Below are 17,812 nucleotides of genomic sequence, written 5' to 3' on the forward strand. Positions count from 1 at the left end.
TAAATACCAGTCCAGCCTTAAGGATGCATTATAGCTGAGTATCAGCAACATTGAAGGTAAGGAGAAATCTAGTAATGGAGACAGAATGTGGTATCTCAAGAGTCTGATAATGGGTGAAAAGGACGGGGGAGCTCCAAGAAAGAACAACAGATATGGTAGCAAATAGATGCGTAATGCAGAGTCTAAGAATAGGAAATAAGCGTGGCCATGCACCTAGGGAGTCAGTTTAATCATTAAAAGGCCATGTCAGCAGAACTTGATTCTCACTAAGTTTGGCCTTTGTTTTTGGATGAGACCTTCATTCTCTTAGAGGACAAAGCAGGCTCCCATATTTGGAGGAAATGGAGTACCAAACAGATTGACAATGGAAGGTTCAGGAAGGAAGGACCATTAACAGAGGTGGAGGCTTGGAAATAAGAATGGGTAGCAGCCCAGACACAGACACTGATGAACAAAATCAGGACAAAACTCACAGGGAGGTTAGGCTGATGCTGAGTTGTCTAGGCCAGTGAGCCAGGGTTCTCCCAAACAAACTCCCCATCTTAGCATAGGATTTGACCCAGGATCTGATATAAGACTGAGTCTACACGTGACTACAACAGAAGGTACAAAGGAACAAAGGTTGTGACATCAAGGTTTATGGAATAGTGGGTCTGAAACTTACCATAGATATTTCACTGACATTTATGAATACTTTCAGACGCCTATAAATACTGTGACCATCTTTGTAGAGTTTCCCGATTTTGATTTCTCTAATTATTAGACTATGGATCTTTATTCTAATATTTACTAAAGAAGAATTTTTAAATCATGAAGCAAAATGTTTAATGGGTTTGTCAGCTGTACTTCTCACAACGCAAAATGTTTACTCTTAAAGATAAAATATCTCCTTGGGAGTTCCCGTCGTGGCTCAGTGGTTAACGAATCCAACTAGGAACCATGGGGTTGTGGGTTCGATCCCTGGCCTTGCTCGGTGGGTTAAGGAGCCGGCGTTGCCATGAAATGTGGTGTAGGTTGCAGACAGACTCGGATCCCGCGTTGCTGTGGCTCTGGCGTAGGCTGGTGGCTACAGGTCCGATTCGACCCCTAGCCTGGGAATCTCCATATGCCGCAGGAGCAGCCCAAGAAAAGACAGAAAGACAAAAAAAAAAAAACAAAAACAAAAAACAAACAAAAAAACTCCTCTGTCAAATGAGGTAAATCTAGCTCAAAGAGTTAGAATATTTAAAATAAAATCGGAAAAAGCAGGCTCACGATTCCTAAATTCAGTGATATCTGCAGCTAGGAACTCCAAATTCAGGGACCATCACAGAGTCCACACTGTTCCCTTAACAACACAATGAGTTGGCTTCCTTGTCAAGGCTTCATTTTTTAAAGCAGACAGATGTCTCTGAGGGATGAGAGGGTATTTGGCAATAAGCAGTAAAAGATTCTTTCACACTATGGCCAACATTAACTCTCAATGGATACATCTCTGAGGTTAATGTCAATGAGAACATAAATTGCTCTGCCAAATGCACTTTATAAAAGCCAAGTTAAAAATCTCCTTTACCTCCCATATCTAACCCAAGACCTACTGTTCCTACCTCTTAGAGAGGTCCCGCACCCATGATTAAATGAGTTAACATTTTGTAAAGCACTGGAAGAGTACCCACCTACCCATGGGGCAGGCATTAGATACATGTTTGCAAAAGGTGTAACATTTGTTCCCTCCTTCACCCTCCATCTAGATCTGGTCTACTGCAAAAGCAACCTAGTACATCTCCCTATACATGCCGCCCCCCTCTCTCTTCCCCCTTTTCTGTCCCCATCCCATGAAAAAGGGAAGGCTAATGAAATCACCCCCAACCACTGTCACAAAGTCCATCAACAGCTTCCCATATATTTTGAGACCAAAATCCCTAAGATCTTCAAGATTCCACATGGTCTGGCCCCTGCCTACCCTCTCTGGCTCATTCCCATTGCTGCCCCCGTACCTCTCAGATCCTGCCAAACCGCCGTATTTCCTCCCACCCCCAGTACATCATCACATCATCGTATTCTTTCTGCCCACCACTCCTTCCCTGAAACTGTCAACTATTTCTTCCTTCGTATTTTGCTAATGTCTCACTAGATCAGGGAAATCTTTAAACTGAAGTATGAAGAATCAAAAGAAGTGAGTTGGATGAAAAGCTTGGGCATGTGCATTTGGTTTTTGGTTGCGGGGAGCCGTGTTCACTTTAAGTTAGTTCACTTTACCTGAGCCCCAATTTACTCTTCTATAAAAATGGCCATTTTTCAATTGATGGATATATAAATAAAATGTGGTACATCCATACAATGGAATATTATTCACCAGAAAAGTAATGAAATAACAAAATTTGCTATAAATGGATGAACCCTGGAAATACGGTAAGTGAAAGAAGACAGGCACAAAAGAACACCTAGAGTATGATTCCATGTATATTAAATGTCCCGAAGAGGCAAATCCATAGAAATAGAAGTTAGACTATGGGTCTGAGGTTTCCTTTTGGAGTGAGAAAAATGTTCAACAATTAGAAAGGGGTGGATGGTTGTACAACTGTATGAATACACTAAAACTACTGAATTGTATACTTTAAAAGGATAAATTTTATGCTGTGTGAATCATATCACAATAAAGCTGTTATTTTAAAAAAATGGTAATAATAATAGTTGCCCTCAGATTTTCAGGATTACATGAGATTTCATAAAATTATGTATATGTGTGATTATATACACATACATGTGCATATACACATATTTACAATATGTACTTAACATAATCACCAGACCTGTAAATACTTTAATAGATGGTATTATTTTAAGCAAATAACACAGATTTTAACTGAAATTTAGATGAATGCATAATTGTGCTTTTGGGGTTTGGCTTTTACTATTTTTGCAATCCAGGAAAAACATCTGAGCATTAAAAACTCTTTATGAATTTTTTTCCTTTTGAAAAAATCCAAGTAAATTATGCAGATTTAATTTCTTAACACATTGTATCTTATTCACATTTTAATTTATAAAATTGTGGTTAAAATAAGTCAATTTATTTCTTCTATGTCTATGATAAAAGCCAAATTCTTTGAAATACTAGCTATCCTAAGACTGTGTATGCAAAACAAAATCTATAACTATATTTATAAGAAGCCAGTATACTACAATAAATGCACCTGTGACCTTCCATTGAAGATACATAACTAGATAGCTCTCAGTATGGAATCTTGCCTTGTCTCATCAATTTTACGAAATTAAGCCAATCTTTAAAATGATATCCTCACTACACAGCTGGTTTAGCAGAATGTTCCCGATTCCGTTTTTAAAAGAAGTAATGCCTAAAACTGTTGGCGCAAAGACAAAATCCTGAATTTAGGCCATATGAATGTCACTTCATTGTTGTCACTGAAAGAAATAAGCTCAACTATAATCAAACTTCAGCAGCACTGCATCAACATTCTGCCAGCTAAGCAGGCCTTGAAGCCAGAGGGCCGCTAGCAATTAATATAAAATGTAGCCTTTGACATTAATAGAAATCACGGCAACGCACCTTATAAACATGAAACATTATTAAATTTAATGATAAAGCATTATTACACTGCCATTAAGTTATTTTCAATTAAAAAATCATATTTTTCCTTTTCCTTTTTTTTAGATAGGGCAATATCTGAAACATAATTTATTTAATGAAAATTAATTTCCCCCCCTTGTAGCTATTAATAAATCAAGTTTTTCTCAGTTTTTTCCCAGGAAATTCACCAAACAAAATGCTGTTTTTTGTTTTTTGGGGATTTTGTTGGTTTGTTTTTAAATCACTGGAGTATCATTTATGCATTCCTGCTTCAGGAACTGCTCCCCTGAGAGACATCGCTGGTATAATAATAACCACATAGTCTAAGAGGGCCCGTATATTATCCTCCTACCTTCTTTCCTATTATTAATCCACTCCCCCCCAAAAAATGACTGCATCCCTAAGCTTTATTAGTTGCCTGCACAGTTACCAAAAGTTAACTAAGCATTAAGTATACAAAGAACAACAAAACCACAATCAATCTATGCCCTCCAGGAGCTTATATTCAAGTAGCAAAGGAGGAGTTCCCATCGTGGCTCAGTGGTTAACGAATCCGACTAGGAACCATGAGGTTTCGGGTTTGATCCCTGGCCTTGTTCATTGGGTTAAGGATTCAGATTTGCCATGAGCTCTGATGTAGGTCGCAGACGCGGCTGGGATCCCAGGTTGCTGTGGCTCTGGTGTAGGCCGGCAGCAACAGCTCCGACTGGACTCCTAGCCTGGGAACCTCCATATGCCACAGGAGCGGCCCAAGAAAAGGCAAAAATACCACAAAAAAAAAAAAAAAAAAAAAAAAAAATTTTTTTAGAACACTCAAAAAAAAAAAAGGAATTCACCATGAAACAGACTAAGAGGTAAGGTGATAAGAGGTGCATTCTAGGCAAAGGGAGCCACAAACATGAAGGCACAACATGCTCCAGGACCTGGTAAATGCAGCCAGAGAGGAGACTGGGAGGTGAGCAGGGGGCTAGATGACAAAAGGCTTCATCGAAGAGGGGACAGGAAGCCTGTGAGATAAGGAAGGCAGAGATTCTAGGAGCAGACATTTAGAAGGAACCCTTGGCAGCAGCATGAAAGATGCAGGTAGGACCAAAAGGAAGCTATGCAATAATGCCGATGATATTGATGTCTGTACAGAGGCCTGAACTAAGGCAAGGAAAGTGGCTGTGGAAACGGAAGACAGGAGAGACTAGGGACACTTGAGAAGGCAGGATGACAAGTCTTGGCGAATGACTGAAGAGGGTGAGAGAGGGGTTATTGACTCACCCCCGGTTTCTGGCTCAGGGAGACAGTGGATGGCTATACTGCCTACCACCACAGGGAGCATCCCGTCCTTCAAAACTAAAGTCCAATAAACTCCTGTCCTGTTAAGTCTTCTCTGACCCCTGTGGTTCAATACGATTCCTTCTATCCCTGTCCCCCTGAGCCTGTCATTTATAACAGATATTTGGTTAAGTCATAATGCATATACAATGTCTTTCATTTAACTTCATGACTGTGAGCTTTTCATGTGTATATCCTCTCTGTGACTAAACCAGAAGTTCCTGGGAGTTCCCTGGTGGTCTAGGTGTTAGGATTTGGCACTTTCAGCCTTGTGGCTCAGGTTCAACCCCTGGTCTGGGAACTGAGATCCCACATCAAGCCGCTGCATGCTGCAGCAAAAACAAACAAAAAAAACACAAGAACACAAAAAGAGAAATTCCTTATGATCAAACATCACATCTATTGTTTACAGAGCAGGATATGCTCAATACAATGTTGGCTGATTCGAGTGTTTGATATCATGAAAACATCCCTAGGAAGAGACAGATACCTACTGTTGCTCTCTTGAGTCTTAAGAGTATTCTCATCCTCTGTCTCTTAAAAAATATAATAGGGGTAAGTGAAGACAAAAAAAAAAAAAAATGCTGGTGAAATAAAAACATTCTCCCACTTTCCAGGGCTGGAGCTGACATGGTTATGACCTTGATGAACAGTCAGACTTGTCATTTCTTTTCAATACTAATCTACTGTTTAAAACCTTAAAAACACCATCAAGAAATTTGTACTATGAATGCCCAAGGGCAATGGGATGCCCACAAAGTGAATCATTATCTTACTAACAGCTAACGAAGGCTTTGCAAACATCTGTTTTTGGTTCACTCTTGGACTCAGGGAATATGACTAAGTGAGATTTGGCTGTGGCTGGTTACAGGGTTCAGGCAATGACATGGAGAAGTGTTTAAATGGTCACAAAACACAATAGCCACATAGTTTGAAAGTATCTAAGCAAACTAAGTTTTTACAGGACAAGCTGCTGTGATATAATCTAATACACTGTTCCTCTATAAGAAACCATTTTTAGCTTCATTCTCACTATAACAGTGTCTTACTATTTTTAAAAAAGTACATGGTGAGGATGGGGAAGTAGGAAGAAGGAAAAGGAAAAGGAAAAAAGATGATTAGAAACCAGAGTCTAGTTTATTTTAATAAAAATGTATTCTATAGTATCCTTTTAAGGAGTAAAAGTATTCCATTTAAATTAGTAATTATAATTCTCCCAATATTTTAACGATGTATATTCACTGGGAAACTTTTCTCATACTAAGATAATTCTCTGCCATCTGGCACAACAATATCTCCATATGGAAGCATTACTTACAGATCAAAAATAAAAGAAATACAGAGATTGTAAATGCAGTCTGTGTGGCATAATACAAATCTCCTCAAATTATATTCTATAAAAAGTTTTATTTTAAGAGGTGCCCCTCATATCAACATTTGCTCTTTTGTATTATTTGATTACAAAGCAAAACTACACTAAATATTTTGGTTAGAGAGGTAACTGGAAAAAAATTAAATTTAGTCCCTCATATTTTATTCATTAGTTTGCTCAGGCACTGGCAGCACAGTTGGGAGCAAGAACAACTGGGTTCTAATTCCAGTTCTTTGCCACCATATGTATGACCTTGGAAAAGTCACAGTTTTCCTATAGTTCAGTGTTCTTTGGGCAAAACAGACATTGTAGCAGAATCTTTGTTTGCTTCCTTACTTCATTTAGTTTGGTATTGTTTTATTCAGGGTAATTGGCAAAAGAAGAAAAGAAATGGTGATTATAGTAATTATTACTATCATAATATAGCAATTATTTATAGTGATAAATAATTGCCATAACTGCTTTGAGAGCTTCAGAGAGAGATGCTGTTGGAAATTACTGGAAAGACTGAACAAAATCCGTATTTCTGCCAACTCTACATATTAGGTAAGGAGTTAAAATAAGAGCTCGACCGTATAGTTTTATTGACTAACCAGAACTTTGAAGCACAAGCGTATCATCCTGAGCATTCTTTATCAGAAAATTCACGACCTATGAAAATTACTCAATGTAATTTCAATTACCGGACTAGGGGAAAGTTACGATCGGTGTATTACATTGTCTGATGCCTTAAACCAGCTGATGTTGCTTCAAACATTTTGTGCTAATGGAACTGTGGAATAGTACTGGTACCGATAATCCTGCAGACAGAGATCAGAGTCTATTTGTCATCTTTTTCCCCCATTTTTGACCCATGGAGAGAAACTTTGCCAGAATGACACAGATTAACAAGCAAAGCCAAGGCTGGCCAAAGAATATTTAACTACCATTATTACAGCTGCCCAGCGTGTGCATGTCTAGATTTTCTATCTGACTGATAACCATTCGAAGAAAATATCCTTCGTGTTATCTTCAGCAGCTTTAATTCTCTTTGGATTGGGCTAAGGAGTTAGCATGCAAGGAATGGCAATGATCATACCTCAGCATTTCCTCTGTGTAGGCAAATATACTTACAGCTGCTGCTCCAGGACTTTAACAAGGACTTTATGCTAATTTCAAAAAACACAGAATCCTGTAGACTCAACATTGTGTCCCAACTGGCTGCCACAACAGCAGCAGCAGCAGCAGCAGCAGCAGCAACAGCAGCAACGGATGTGTTGATCTCGCTCCGAGCCGCTATCCCTTCTCCTCTCACAGGCAGCAGAGTTTTGGCCCACGGTGCCTCGGCTTCATTACCATGCAGTCTCGCAGTGACGCACAACTATAGTGGAAACGCTGCTGAATGCAGATGAACCATCCAGCTGAATCAAAGCTTACAAGTTTATCGCAAGTGCCTTGAAGGACACCCTCACCTTTCCTGCTGTGGCTATACACGTGGCCACAATTACTGTCCCTGTTTACCTCCCCGGGATCAGTTTCGATGAGCTGTGTCTCCGGCTGCTTTCGGTGCAGTCACTACTGCTAGTAAACAGACAAGGGTAGAGCTCTGCCCTTGGATGCCAACTTTTCTCACTAGCTAAGAGCCTTAGAAATTAAAAAAAAAAAAAAAAAAAAAAAAAAAAAAAAGAAAGAAAGAAAAAAGAATGCCGATGTAGCACAAGATCTTTAAGTCTCTTCCTGAAATAGCTGATGCCCCGCTTCCAAAATAAAAACTAAAAAGCCGTCGGGGGTCTTTAGCCCACTCCAGTGAGTTTTCTTTAGGTGATTTTAGTAGTAAATGCTCTCCACCCCTCTCCACGCCCAGGCAGTAAGCTGGGAATTTCTCAGCACGCTTCTGATGATGCAGAGTCCACTGCCTCACTTAACCCACCGGAGAGCACGCTGGCTAATGCAATGAAAGGATGATGTAATGAACACCGTGGCTGGGCTTCCATCAGCCCTCTAAAAACTGCTCAGCTCAGGACAAAGTTTCCTCTGCTGCAGGCAACTTATTCAAAAGAGAGAGCGCTATTATCATAATGGGATTATTTTAAAACACAGGGTCTTCGATTCCGTAATACAGCCCATAATTCCCCTGAAACCTCTTACAGTCAGAATATCAGTGAATAGCAAGAAATCCTCTGGCCAAATTCAATGCCCATTAAAAAAAAAAAACTTTATTCTACTTTATTCTTTAAGAAGCAATCTTAAAATGGAAAACTAACACTACTGAAAGCCTGACTGTTCTTCAAAATAGCAGGAAAATTCTAAAATCAAAGCCGACCAATAATATTTTCTGTTAATATCAGAAGAAAAATATCTTGGCCTCACAATTAGTTAACTGTGACTTTGAAGGTCGGGGGGGGGGGGCCATATGTTTTTCCATAGGTGGGAATACATTTGTGTTGATCCATCTATACTTTTGTATCCTTTAAATATCACAGGAATAAGTAAATTCAGTGATCCTAGTCATCCCAAATGGATTAATTTATAGCCAAGTGGCTAGGCACTGTATCAAAAGCTATATGAATATCCTTCTCTGCACACGTATCATGTACTAAGGGGGAAAGATAATCATATTCATTAACACATATTCAGTGGTGGAGTTCCTGCTGTGGCCCAGCAGGATCAAGAGCATCTCTGCAGTGCTAGGATACAGGTTCCATCCCTGGCCTGGCACAGTGGGTTAAAAGGATCCCGTGCTGCTACAGCTGCGTGGTAGCTCAAAACTGCAGCTCAAATCTGATCCCTGGCCAGGGAACTCCATTTGCCATGGAGTGGCCAAGAAAGAAAGAAAGAAAGAAAGAAAAAAAGGACATATTCAGTGATAACAGTATTACTGGAAATGTCATTTAAAGCTTGTATTTCTTCAGAAGAGTGCAAGAAATCTGGAATAAGATAGCAGTCATTCCGACTCCTGAACGCGACCAAAATCTAAATTCAAACCAGGACAAGGGCTAACCACAAAGAACCCCAACAGCACAATATCATTGTTCAAGCACATCTTCTTTATTTTTTTATTTTTTCTCTTTTGTCTTTTTAGGGCTGCACCATGGCATACAGAGGTTCCCAGGCTAGGGGTTGAATCGGAGCTACAGCTCTGCTGGCCTATACCACAGCCACAGCCACAGCCACACGAGATCCGAGCCGCATCCACAACCTACACCACAGCTCAGGGCAATACCAGATCCTTAACCCACTGAGCAAGGCCAGGGATCAAACCCTCACCCTCATGGACACTAGTCGTGTTCGTTAAACACTGAGCCACGATGGGAACTCCTCAAGCACGACTCCTTGTTCAGAGATCTCTCAGGATCGGGGAAGATGGAGGTTTCCCCCAGTCCAATGGAACACAAATGCCTCAAGGAGTTGCACGAATAAAGGGTATTCCACAGACCAAATATACTGCAACCTACATCCATCCTAGTACATTAACCATTTAACCATATATGTCAACAAACAAAAGGCTCCTGCTTATACACAAACCCTTTTTACTGTTCTTTTTAATCAAAGTATTCCCCCAAATGACTCGACAATACAATCCCCACTTCAACAAACAGCTCTTAACACATTCAGGGAATAAGCTGATCTTGATCCAACAAATGACACCAGTAAAAGTCAAGATTCAGAACCGAACCATGTCAGCAGATGAGAGGCATACACACGATATATTAGCACATTTTTTCTATCACTACTGAGCTAAGCCTATTAGTATCACCCAAACCATAAAAGCTATTTAACACTGTATGTCCCACCAAAGTAACCAGAGCTCTCTCTCTCTCTCTTTTTTTTTTTTTTTTTTTTTTTTTGCTTTTTAGGGCTGCACCCGGGGCATATGGAGGTGCCCAGGCTAGGGGTCGAATTGGAGCTACAGCTGCCAGCCTATACCACAGCCATGGCAACGCAGGATCCGAGCCGCATCTGCGACCTACACCACAGCTCACAGCAACACCAGATCCTCAACCCACTGAATGAGGCCAGGGATCGAACCCGCAACATCATGGTTCCTAGTCAGATTCATTTCCTCTGCGCCACAACGGGAACTACAGATCAAGGCTCATTCTTAGTAAATCTTTATAAACTAGAACAAGCAAAACTAACTGTCAGACAGAATGTCAGAATAAGATAATTTTTTAGGGGGTGAGGGTTAAACAATAGGTGTTTTTCTCACAACCTTAAAAAAAAAAAAAAAGGAAATTTCTTCTGCTTAAGTTTTGCAGACACCAATCTAAAAGAATAACATAAAATTTCTCTCGCATCCAATTAGTCTGTTTCTATGTAAAAACAGCCAAAGCAAATCAACACTTTCTATGAGACACAGACACAAAAAAATATTTCCGAGCTTCTTTTAGAAGTTCTGATCTACACTAGGACTTCCCTGAGGACAGATGGTGAGTGAAAATGGCATTTTCCATAGTTCAATAGGCCCATGTCAGCAAAGCCTGGGTTCGAGCTTTAGTGTGAAATGTAAAGAATAAAACAAGCAGTATTATTATCCCAACTATTAATCACAGCCTTGTGGTGTTGCCATGCTGTGGCTCAGGTCGCAACTGCAGCACGGGTTAGATCCCTGACCCAGGAACTTCTGTATGCTGTGGGTGCAGCCACAAAAAAAAAAAAAAAAAAAAAAAAAAAAAAAAAAAATCACAACTTCAATAATGGAGTGTTTCCTTTCAAACTCTTCCTGAATGTTCACCACCCAAGTTACTAAAGTATTAATTAACCAGGAAAACTGCATATGTACCCAATAAGCCTTTGTTTTTTTGGCTTTTTGCCTTTTCTAGGGCTGCTACCGTGGCATATGCAGATTCCCAGGCTAGGGGTCCAACTGGAGCTGCAGCCCCTGGCCTACACCAGAGCCACAGCAACGCGGGATCCGAGCCGCATCCACAAACTACACCACAGCTCACGGCAACGTCAGATCCTCAACCACTGAGCAAGGCCAGGGAGCAAACCCGCAACCTCATGGTTCCTAGTTGGATTCGTTAACCACTGAGCCACGATGGGAACTCCAGCAACAAGCCTTTTAGAAGACCAAGGTAGAGTCCTACTGTACTCCAATGCTTCTGCAATCTGTCAATTACTAGTCGATTAAAAACTCCACAAATAATAATATTCCTATCATTCTTCAAGTGAGTTCTCTACTCTTAACCTATCAATTAATCACAGAAACACATAGCCTAGAGCTTCCTATAAGCTTGACAAAAGAGCAGTCAAAATGTCAGTCTTCTATTTTATTCTTTCGATAAATGCGATTCTCCAAGTTGTATCATACATAGATACTTTTTTGTCTCATCACTGTAAAAAGATAGCCGCACAAATCATTTCTCAATGGCATATCCTTGGCAAAGCAGAATAATCTACTTTGGATAATTTCCTTCAACAACTCCTCGCCACCTTTTAGACCATAATATGAAAGAATGCTTTTAAAGTGATAAGATTTAGAATATTTTAAGGAAATTCTCAAGTTCAATAGTATTGGCCTTTGTGGACATCCTCTTGGCACAGGCGAGGTAAAGCACTGGGTACAAAAGGTGACTGTGCCAGTCCTCTTGCCCCTAAGGAATTAGAAAGCAGGTGGCCTTCTTTCTTTTAATCAATTTCCATTTGATTCTATGCCCTTTTCACTGGCATTTTAAGGATTCATGAAATTAGTTACCTGCTTTACATTTCTAAGAAGGAGGTAGGTAGGGGTATACCCTAATAAACCAAAAGAATGTGTACGGGAAAAATTCTCAGTAAATCCTACACAAATACTGCCATTTAGATGGAGGATCCAAACAAAATGTTCTTCAATAAAAAGGGAAGTTTGGATTTAACTGAATCTATCATACTATACAATACAACAGAATTGAATGTCGCACCTACCCCAAAAGAAATAAAAGTCTTCAATTATTAACATCCTTAGGAAGCGTGCAAATATATGATTATTCCTTACGTATTAAAATATCTTAGAAATTATTAAACTGGTATCCAAAACAACCAGAATACAGAAAATATAGAAACTTGGGAAAAATTTCCTATATAAGGTGTCAAATATTCTATTGCTCCACTATAGCCCCCGCAGATTCTAGCTTCTTTAGAAAGTCCTCATCTTTTCTGGGGTTTAGAGAAGAGATCAAAAAGCTTTACGCGGAGTTCCCGTCATAGTGCAGCAGAAATGAATCCGACTAGGAACCATGTGGTTTCGGGTTCGATCCCTGCTCAGTGGGTTAAGGATCTGGCGTTGCTGTGAGCTGTGGTGTAGGTCGCAGACGCAGCTCGGATCTGGCATTGCTTGGCATAGGCCAGGAGCCGTAGTTCCGATTAGACCCCTGGCCGGGGAACCTCCATATGCCACGGGTGAGGCCCTAAAAAGGCAAAAGAGGAAAAAAGAAGAAGAAGCAGCAGAAGCAGAAGCAGCAGCAGCAGAAGAAGAAGCAGAAGAAGAAGCAGAAGCAGAAGAGGCAGAAGCAGAAGAAGAAGGAGAAGAAGAAGCAGAAGCAGAAGAAGAAGGAGAAGCAGAAGAAGCAGCAGAAGAAGCAGAAGAGGCAGAAGAAGAAAAAGAAGAAGAAGCAGAAGAGGCAGAAGAAGAAGCAGCAGCAGCAGCAGAAGAAGAAGAAGCAGAATCAGAAGAAGCAGAAGAAGAAGAAGAAGGAGAAGGAGAAGAAGAAGCAGAAGCAGAATAAGCAGCAGCAGAAGAAGCAAAAGCAGAAGAAGAAGAAGCAAAGCAGAAGAAGCAGAAGCAGAAGAAGGAGCAGAATAAGAAGGAGAAGCAGAAGAAGCAGGAGAAGCAGAAGAAGCAGCAAAAGAAGCAGCAGAAGAAGCAGAAGAGGCAGAAGAAGAAAAAGAAGAAGAAGGAGAAGAAGAAGCAGAAGAGGCAGAAGCAGAAGAAGGAGGAGAAGAAGAAGCAGAAGAAGAAGCAGAAGAAGAAGGAGAAGCAGAAGAAGCAGCAGAAGAAGCAGAAGAGGCAGAAGAAGAAGGAGAAGAAGAAGCAGCAGCAGAAGAAGCAGCAGAAGCAGAAGCAGCAGCAGCAGAAGAAGAAGCAGAAGCAGAAGAAGCAGAAGAAGAAGAAGAAGAAGGAGAAGGAGAAGAAGAAGCAGAAGAAGCAGAATAAGCAGCAGCAGAAGAAGCAAAAGCAGAAGAAGAAGAAGCAGAAGCAAAGCAGAAGAAGCAGAAGCAGAAGAAGGAGCAGAATAAGGAGAAGCAGACGAAGCAGAAGAAGCAGAAGAAGCAGCAAAAGAAGCAGCAGAAGAAGCAGAAGAGGCAGAAGAAGAAAAAGAAGAAGGAGAAGAAGAAGCAGAAGAGGCAGAAGAAGAAGAAGAAGAAGAAAAAGCAGAAGCACAAGAAGCAGAAGAAGAAGAAGAAGAAGCAGAAGAAGAAGAAGAAGCAGAAGAAGGAGCAGAAGAAGAAGAGCTTTACATATGGAAGGAAAGATGCTCTCAAGTCTATCAAGTAATTAACATCATACATGAAATAGAAAAAAAAGCCTATAAAAATCACTTCATATTTTGCTTTGAAACTTCATTAAATAATACAACAAAACATTAACAGTAATTATCTATATCAGTAATTAACATTTACTTTTTAGTACATTGACTTCTACTTTCTTCTTTCAATAGTCCCCCAATTTTTCTACAATGAATTTGTTTTAACATTTTAAAACTTCATTACACCAGTTCCTTTTATGGTGCAGTGGAAATGAATCCGACTGGGAACCATGAGGTTGCGGATTCAATCCCTCTCCTCACTGTGTGGGTTAAGGATCTGGTGTTGCCGTGAGCTGTGGTGTAGGTCGCAGTTCAGGCTCAGATTTGACGTTGCTGTGGTTGTGGTGTAGGCTGGCGGCTATAGCTCCAATTAGACTCCTAGCCTGGGAACCTCCATATGCCACAACTGGGGCCCTAAAAAGCAAACAAAAACAAAAAACCTTCATTACAGAAAGAAAGCAGAGCTCCTTGGAAAAATGGCTGATTCTAGAGCAAGGATGTGGAACACACAAAATAAGCCTGGAATATCTTGTTTAGCCAGAAAGTGGGAAAGGGCTCAAAACACAAAATAATATGAGTATGTCAAAGGGATATGGGAGCCAACTGATAGAGCTGCCAACAGGCAAAACTAACACTCTGAGAAACAAAACAAACAATGCAGTGTTTGAATATAACCCAAAGTGTAAAACAAATATCTATGAGTCTATAACTATATGAATAAATGATTAAGCAAATAATGGAGAAGACACACTGCAAACATGGCACCATAGTCTTTGAAAGGCCTGCTTGCATGATTAGCCCTTAGCTAGCAGTGAAAAACTTAAATTTTAAGAGGGGCCCACCATTCCCAGAGCTGATAGGAGTGGCTCACCGTGCCTAAATTGTTGGTACAAACAATACAGTTTATGCTGAACAACTGCTTCCCCTCAGGAAGTCTGAAGTTGGGGATGTGCCATGTCATCAGCCCCAATAAAAATTCTGGGATCTCAGTGTCTAAGGAGCTTCTTTTTTATGATGAGAAAATAGAAGATATAAAAATAGAGCTTTGAAAGGTAAGATATACAATATCTAAAACAATAAATTTTAATGGGTGGGAGAAAAAGACTATAGATTCTGTGGAAGAAAAGATCAGGAAACTTGGAAAATGGAAATAGTAACTCTCCGAAGTGAAGCCTAGACAATAAAACCAATGGGTAAAGTGCACAAAGCCTCAGTGGCCTTTGGAACAATAGCAATAGTCTAATGCACCTGTTGTTGGAATTTCAGGGATGAACCAAAAGCACTATTTGAAGAAGTAATGGTTAAAAAAAATTTCTAAAATTGATGAAGACTGCAAACCTACAAATCCAAAACACTCATCAAACCTCAAGCAAGAATAAATACACATACCAAAAAACACATGCCAAGGCACAAAATAAGTAAACTGCAGGAGCCAATGACAGAGAGAAAATCTTAAAAGCAGTTGAAGAAAATGTTAAGTTACATACAGAGGAAGAAAGAAAAATGAATACAGATGTTGCATCTAAAACTATGTAAAGCAGAAGTTGGAATGGGATCACTGAAGAGCTTAAAGCATAAAACCGATGACCTATAATTCTATATCCAGTAAAAATATCTTGAAAAAATCAAGCAAAAGCTGGAGTTCCCATCGTGGCTCAGCATGAGGATGCGGGTTCGATCCCTTGCCTCACTCAGTAGGTTAAGGATCTGGCATTGGTGTGAGCTTGTGGTGTAGGTCACAGATGTGGCTTGGATCCCACATTGCTGTGGCATGTGGTGTAGGCTGGCAGCTACAGCTCTGATTCAACCCCTAGCCTGGGAACCTCCACATGCCATGGGTGTATCCCTAAAAAAAAATAAAATAAAAAATAAAAGAGAGGGAAAAAAAAAAAAAATCAAGCAAAACCTTTTCTGAAACAGACCAAAGCTGAAAGAATTTGTCATCAGTAGATCTGCATACAAAAAAATGTTAAAGAAAGTTCTTAAAACAGATAGAAAAGTACACAGGATGAAAACTTAATTACAAATAATACCGTAGAAAACAAATGATGAAAAGTGTCAGAAATGGTATATTTACAGGTAAGGAGAAGAACTTTTATAACTTATCTTAAATTTTATTTACACTAATTGACTGCTTAAAGCTAAAATGGTTAAAAATGTAAGATCAGGTTTATAACATGTATAGACATAAACATTTGACTACAATAGCACTAAGGATGGAGAGAAGAAACATAAGTATAAGCTTTCAAGTTCTTTTTTTTTTTTTTTTTGCTTTGCTTTCTTTTTTTTTAGGGCCGCACCTGCAGCATATGGAGGTTCCCAGGCTAGGGGTCGAATCGGAGCTGCAGTGGCCGGCATACACCACAGCCACAGCAATGCAGGATCCGAGCTGCATTTGTAACCTACATCACAGCTCACGGCAACGCTGGATCATTAACCCACTGAGCAACGTCAGGTATTGAACCTGCATCCTCATGGATGCTAGTCAGATTCGTTAACCACTGAGCCACTATAGGAACTCCATGTTCTTAAATTCTACATGAAATAATTGCTTTTATTGGAAAGTTAACTGTGATTAAGTCTAAAGTGATTTTGTAAACCCCAGGGCAACTAATTTTTAAAAGAGAAAGCCAATAGTAGAATAAATTAAAATACTAAAAAAAAAAATACAATTAATCTAAAAGAAGGAGAGAAGTTCTTTTGTGGCACAGCAGGTTGAAGATACAGCGTTTATCACTACAGCAGCTGAGGTTGCCGTTGTGGCGTGGGTTGGATCCCTGACCCAAGAATTTCTGCATGCTGCAGCTTGGCCACAATAAATAAATAACTGGAAGGCAAGGGAGGAGGGGAAAAGAAAACATAACAGATGAGACAAATAGGAAACAGCAACAAGACAGATTTAAACACAGTCATGTCACTAATTACATTAAGTATAAATGGCCTAAACACTGTGTAGAAGCATCATGCCAGGTGCTAAAAGGATAATTGATGAATAAAACAAATCTTTGTGCAGGGAAGGTTAGGATACAATGGTGGCAATAAAGAGTATGTGGTAGGTGTGGGTGTGTGTCCCCACATACATACATCCAAATGTACAATACACAAAACAACCAGCTGTGAAAGCAATAAAGAGGGTATAGCGACAGAGCAGAGAAAACCAGAGGAGGCCCTAGTGAGACAGAGTGTTCGGGGGTGGCCATGCTGGGGCAACAGGATCAAATGCAAAATCTGTTCTGCAGAGGATCTTCCTTTGAAGAATGGATCTTTGTGCTTAATCCTCAAAAGGAAAACAGAGCAAAATCAAAGTTAACTCTGGCTGACCAGGGTTAGACTACCAGAGTCCTACTCACTTGCCTGAGGAGATTCTCAACCAATCTTTGAAATACCCATAGGGCTCCAAGAAATATTGAGGTCAATAATTAGATACTATAGAAGAGCTCTGGGCAGTAACAAGGTCAGAAAGACCAACCTGACTGGTTAGGTGGACACAATGAAAGTTAACGGGCTATTTAAATTGCTGAAGGTAGAGAAAAGGACTAAAAGATAAGAGTATACACACTTAGAATAATTCAGAAAAGGGCAATAAAGATGGGAATAAGAAGACAGATTCCATTTTTTCCTAATCGATATTTTTTATATATTTGGTAACTGATAGTATCAAACAAACAAACAAAAAAAAAAAAGGTCAAGCTGAAACACTCAAAAATGATGCCTAGGCTTAGGTGACTCGGTGGACAGTGGTACTAAACATGTACTAACCAGGTAGAGTTCACATCTAGTAGTTTTGGAAGCAGAGATCTAAAGTCAAAAGGACAGCAGGGAGTTACTGTTGTGGATTGGAGGAAACAAATCTGACTAGTAACCATGAGGATGCAGGTTTGATCCCTGGCCTCGCTCAGTGGGTTAAGGATCTGGCGTTGCTATGAACGGTGGTGTAGGTTGAAGACACAGCCTGGATATGGTGTTGCTGTGGCTGTGGTGTAGGCCAGTGGCTATAGCTCTGATTTGACCCCTAGCCTGAGAAACTCCATATGCCATGGGTATGGCCCTAGAGAGACA

The 17,812-nt window shown here is 40.1% G+C and overlaps 1 protein-coding gene across 14 annotated transcripts in view; it reads right to left on the reverse strand.

The window, feature by feature from the left end:
• Positions 1 to 17,812, reverse strand: part of FRYL (FRY like transcription coactivator) — a 350,059-nt gene that overhangs the window by 185,411 nt on the left and 146,836 nt on the right. The window contains exon 1 of one of the 14 annotated variants that reach the window (XM_021101184.1): positions 7,380 to 7,898. The exons of the other annotated variants lie outside the window; for them this stretch is intronic. Coding sequence (XP_020956843.1) covers positions 7,380 to 7,452 — 73 coding nt within the window. The 5' untranslated portion in view covers positions 7,453 to 7,898. Of the gene's footprint in view, positions 1 to 7,379; positions 7,899 to 17,812 lie in introns of those variants that run through there. 14 annotated transcript variants of the gene reach the window in all.

This window comes from Sus scrofa, chromosome 8, assembly GCF_000003025.6.
Source record: "Sus scrofa isolate TJ Tabasco breed Duroc chromosome 8, Sscrofa11.1, whole genome shotgun sequence".
Classification (NCBI taxonomy): Eukaryota; Metazoa; Chordata; class Mammalia; order Artiodactyla; family Suidae; genus Sus; species Sus scrofa.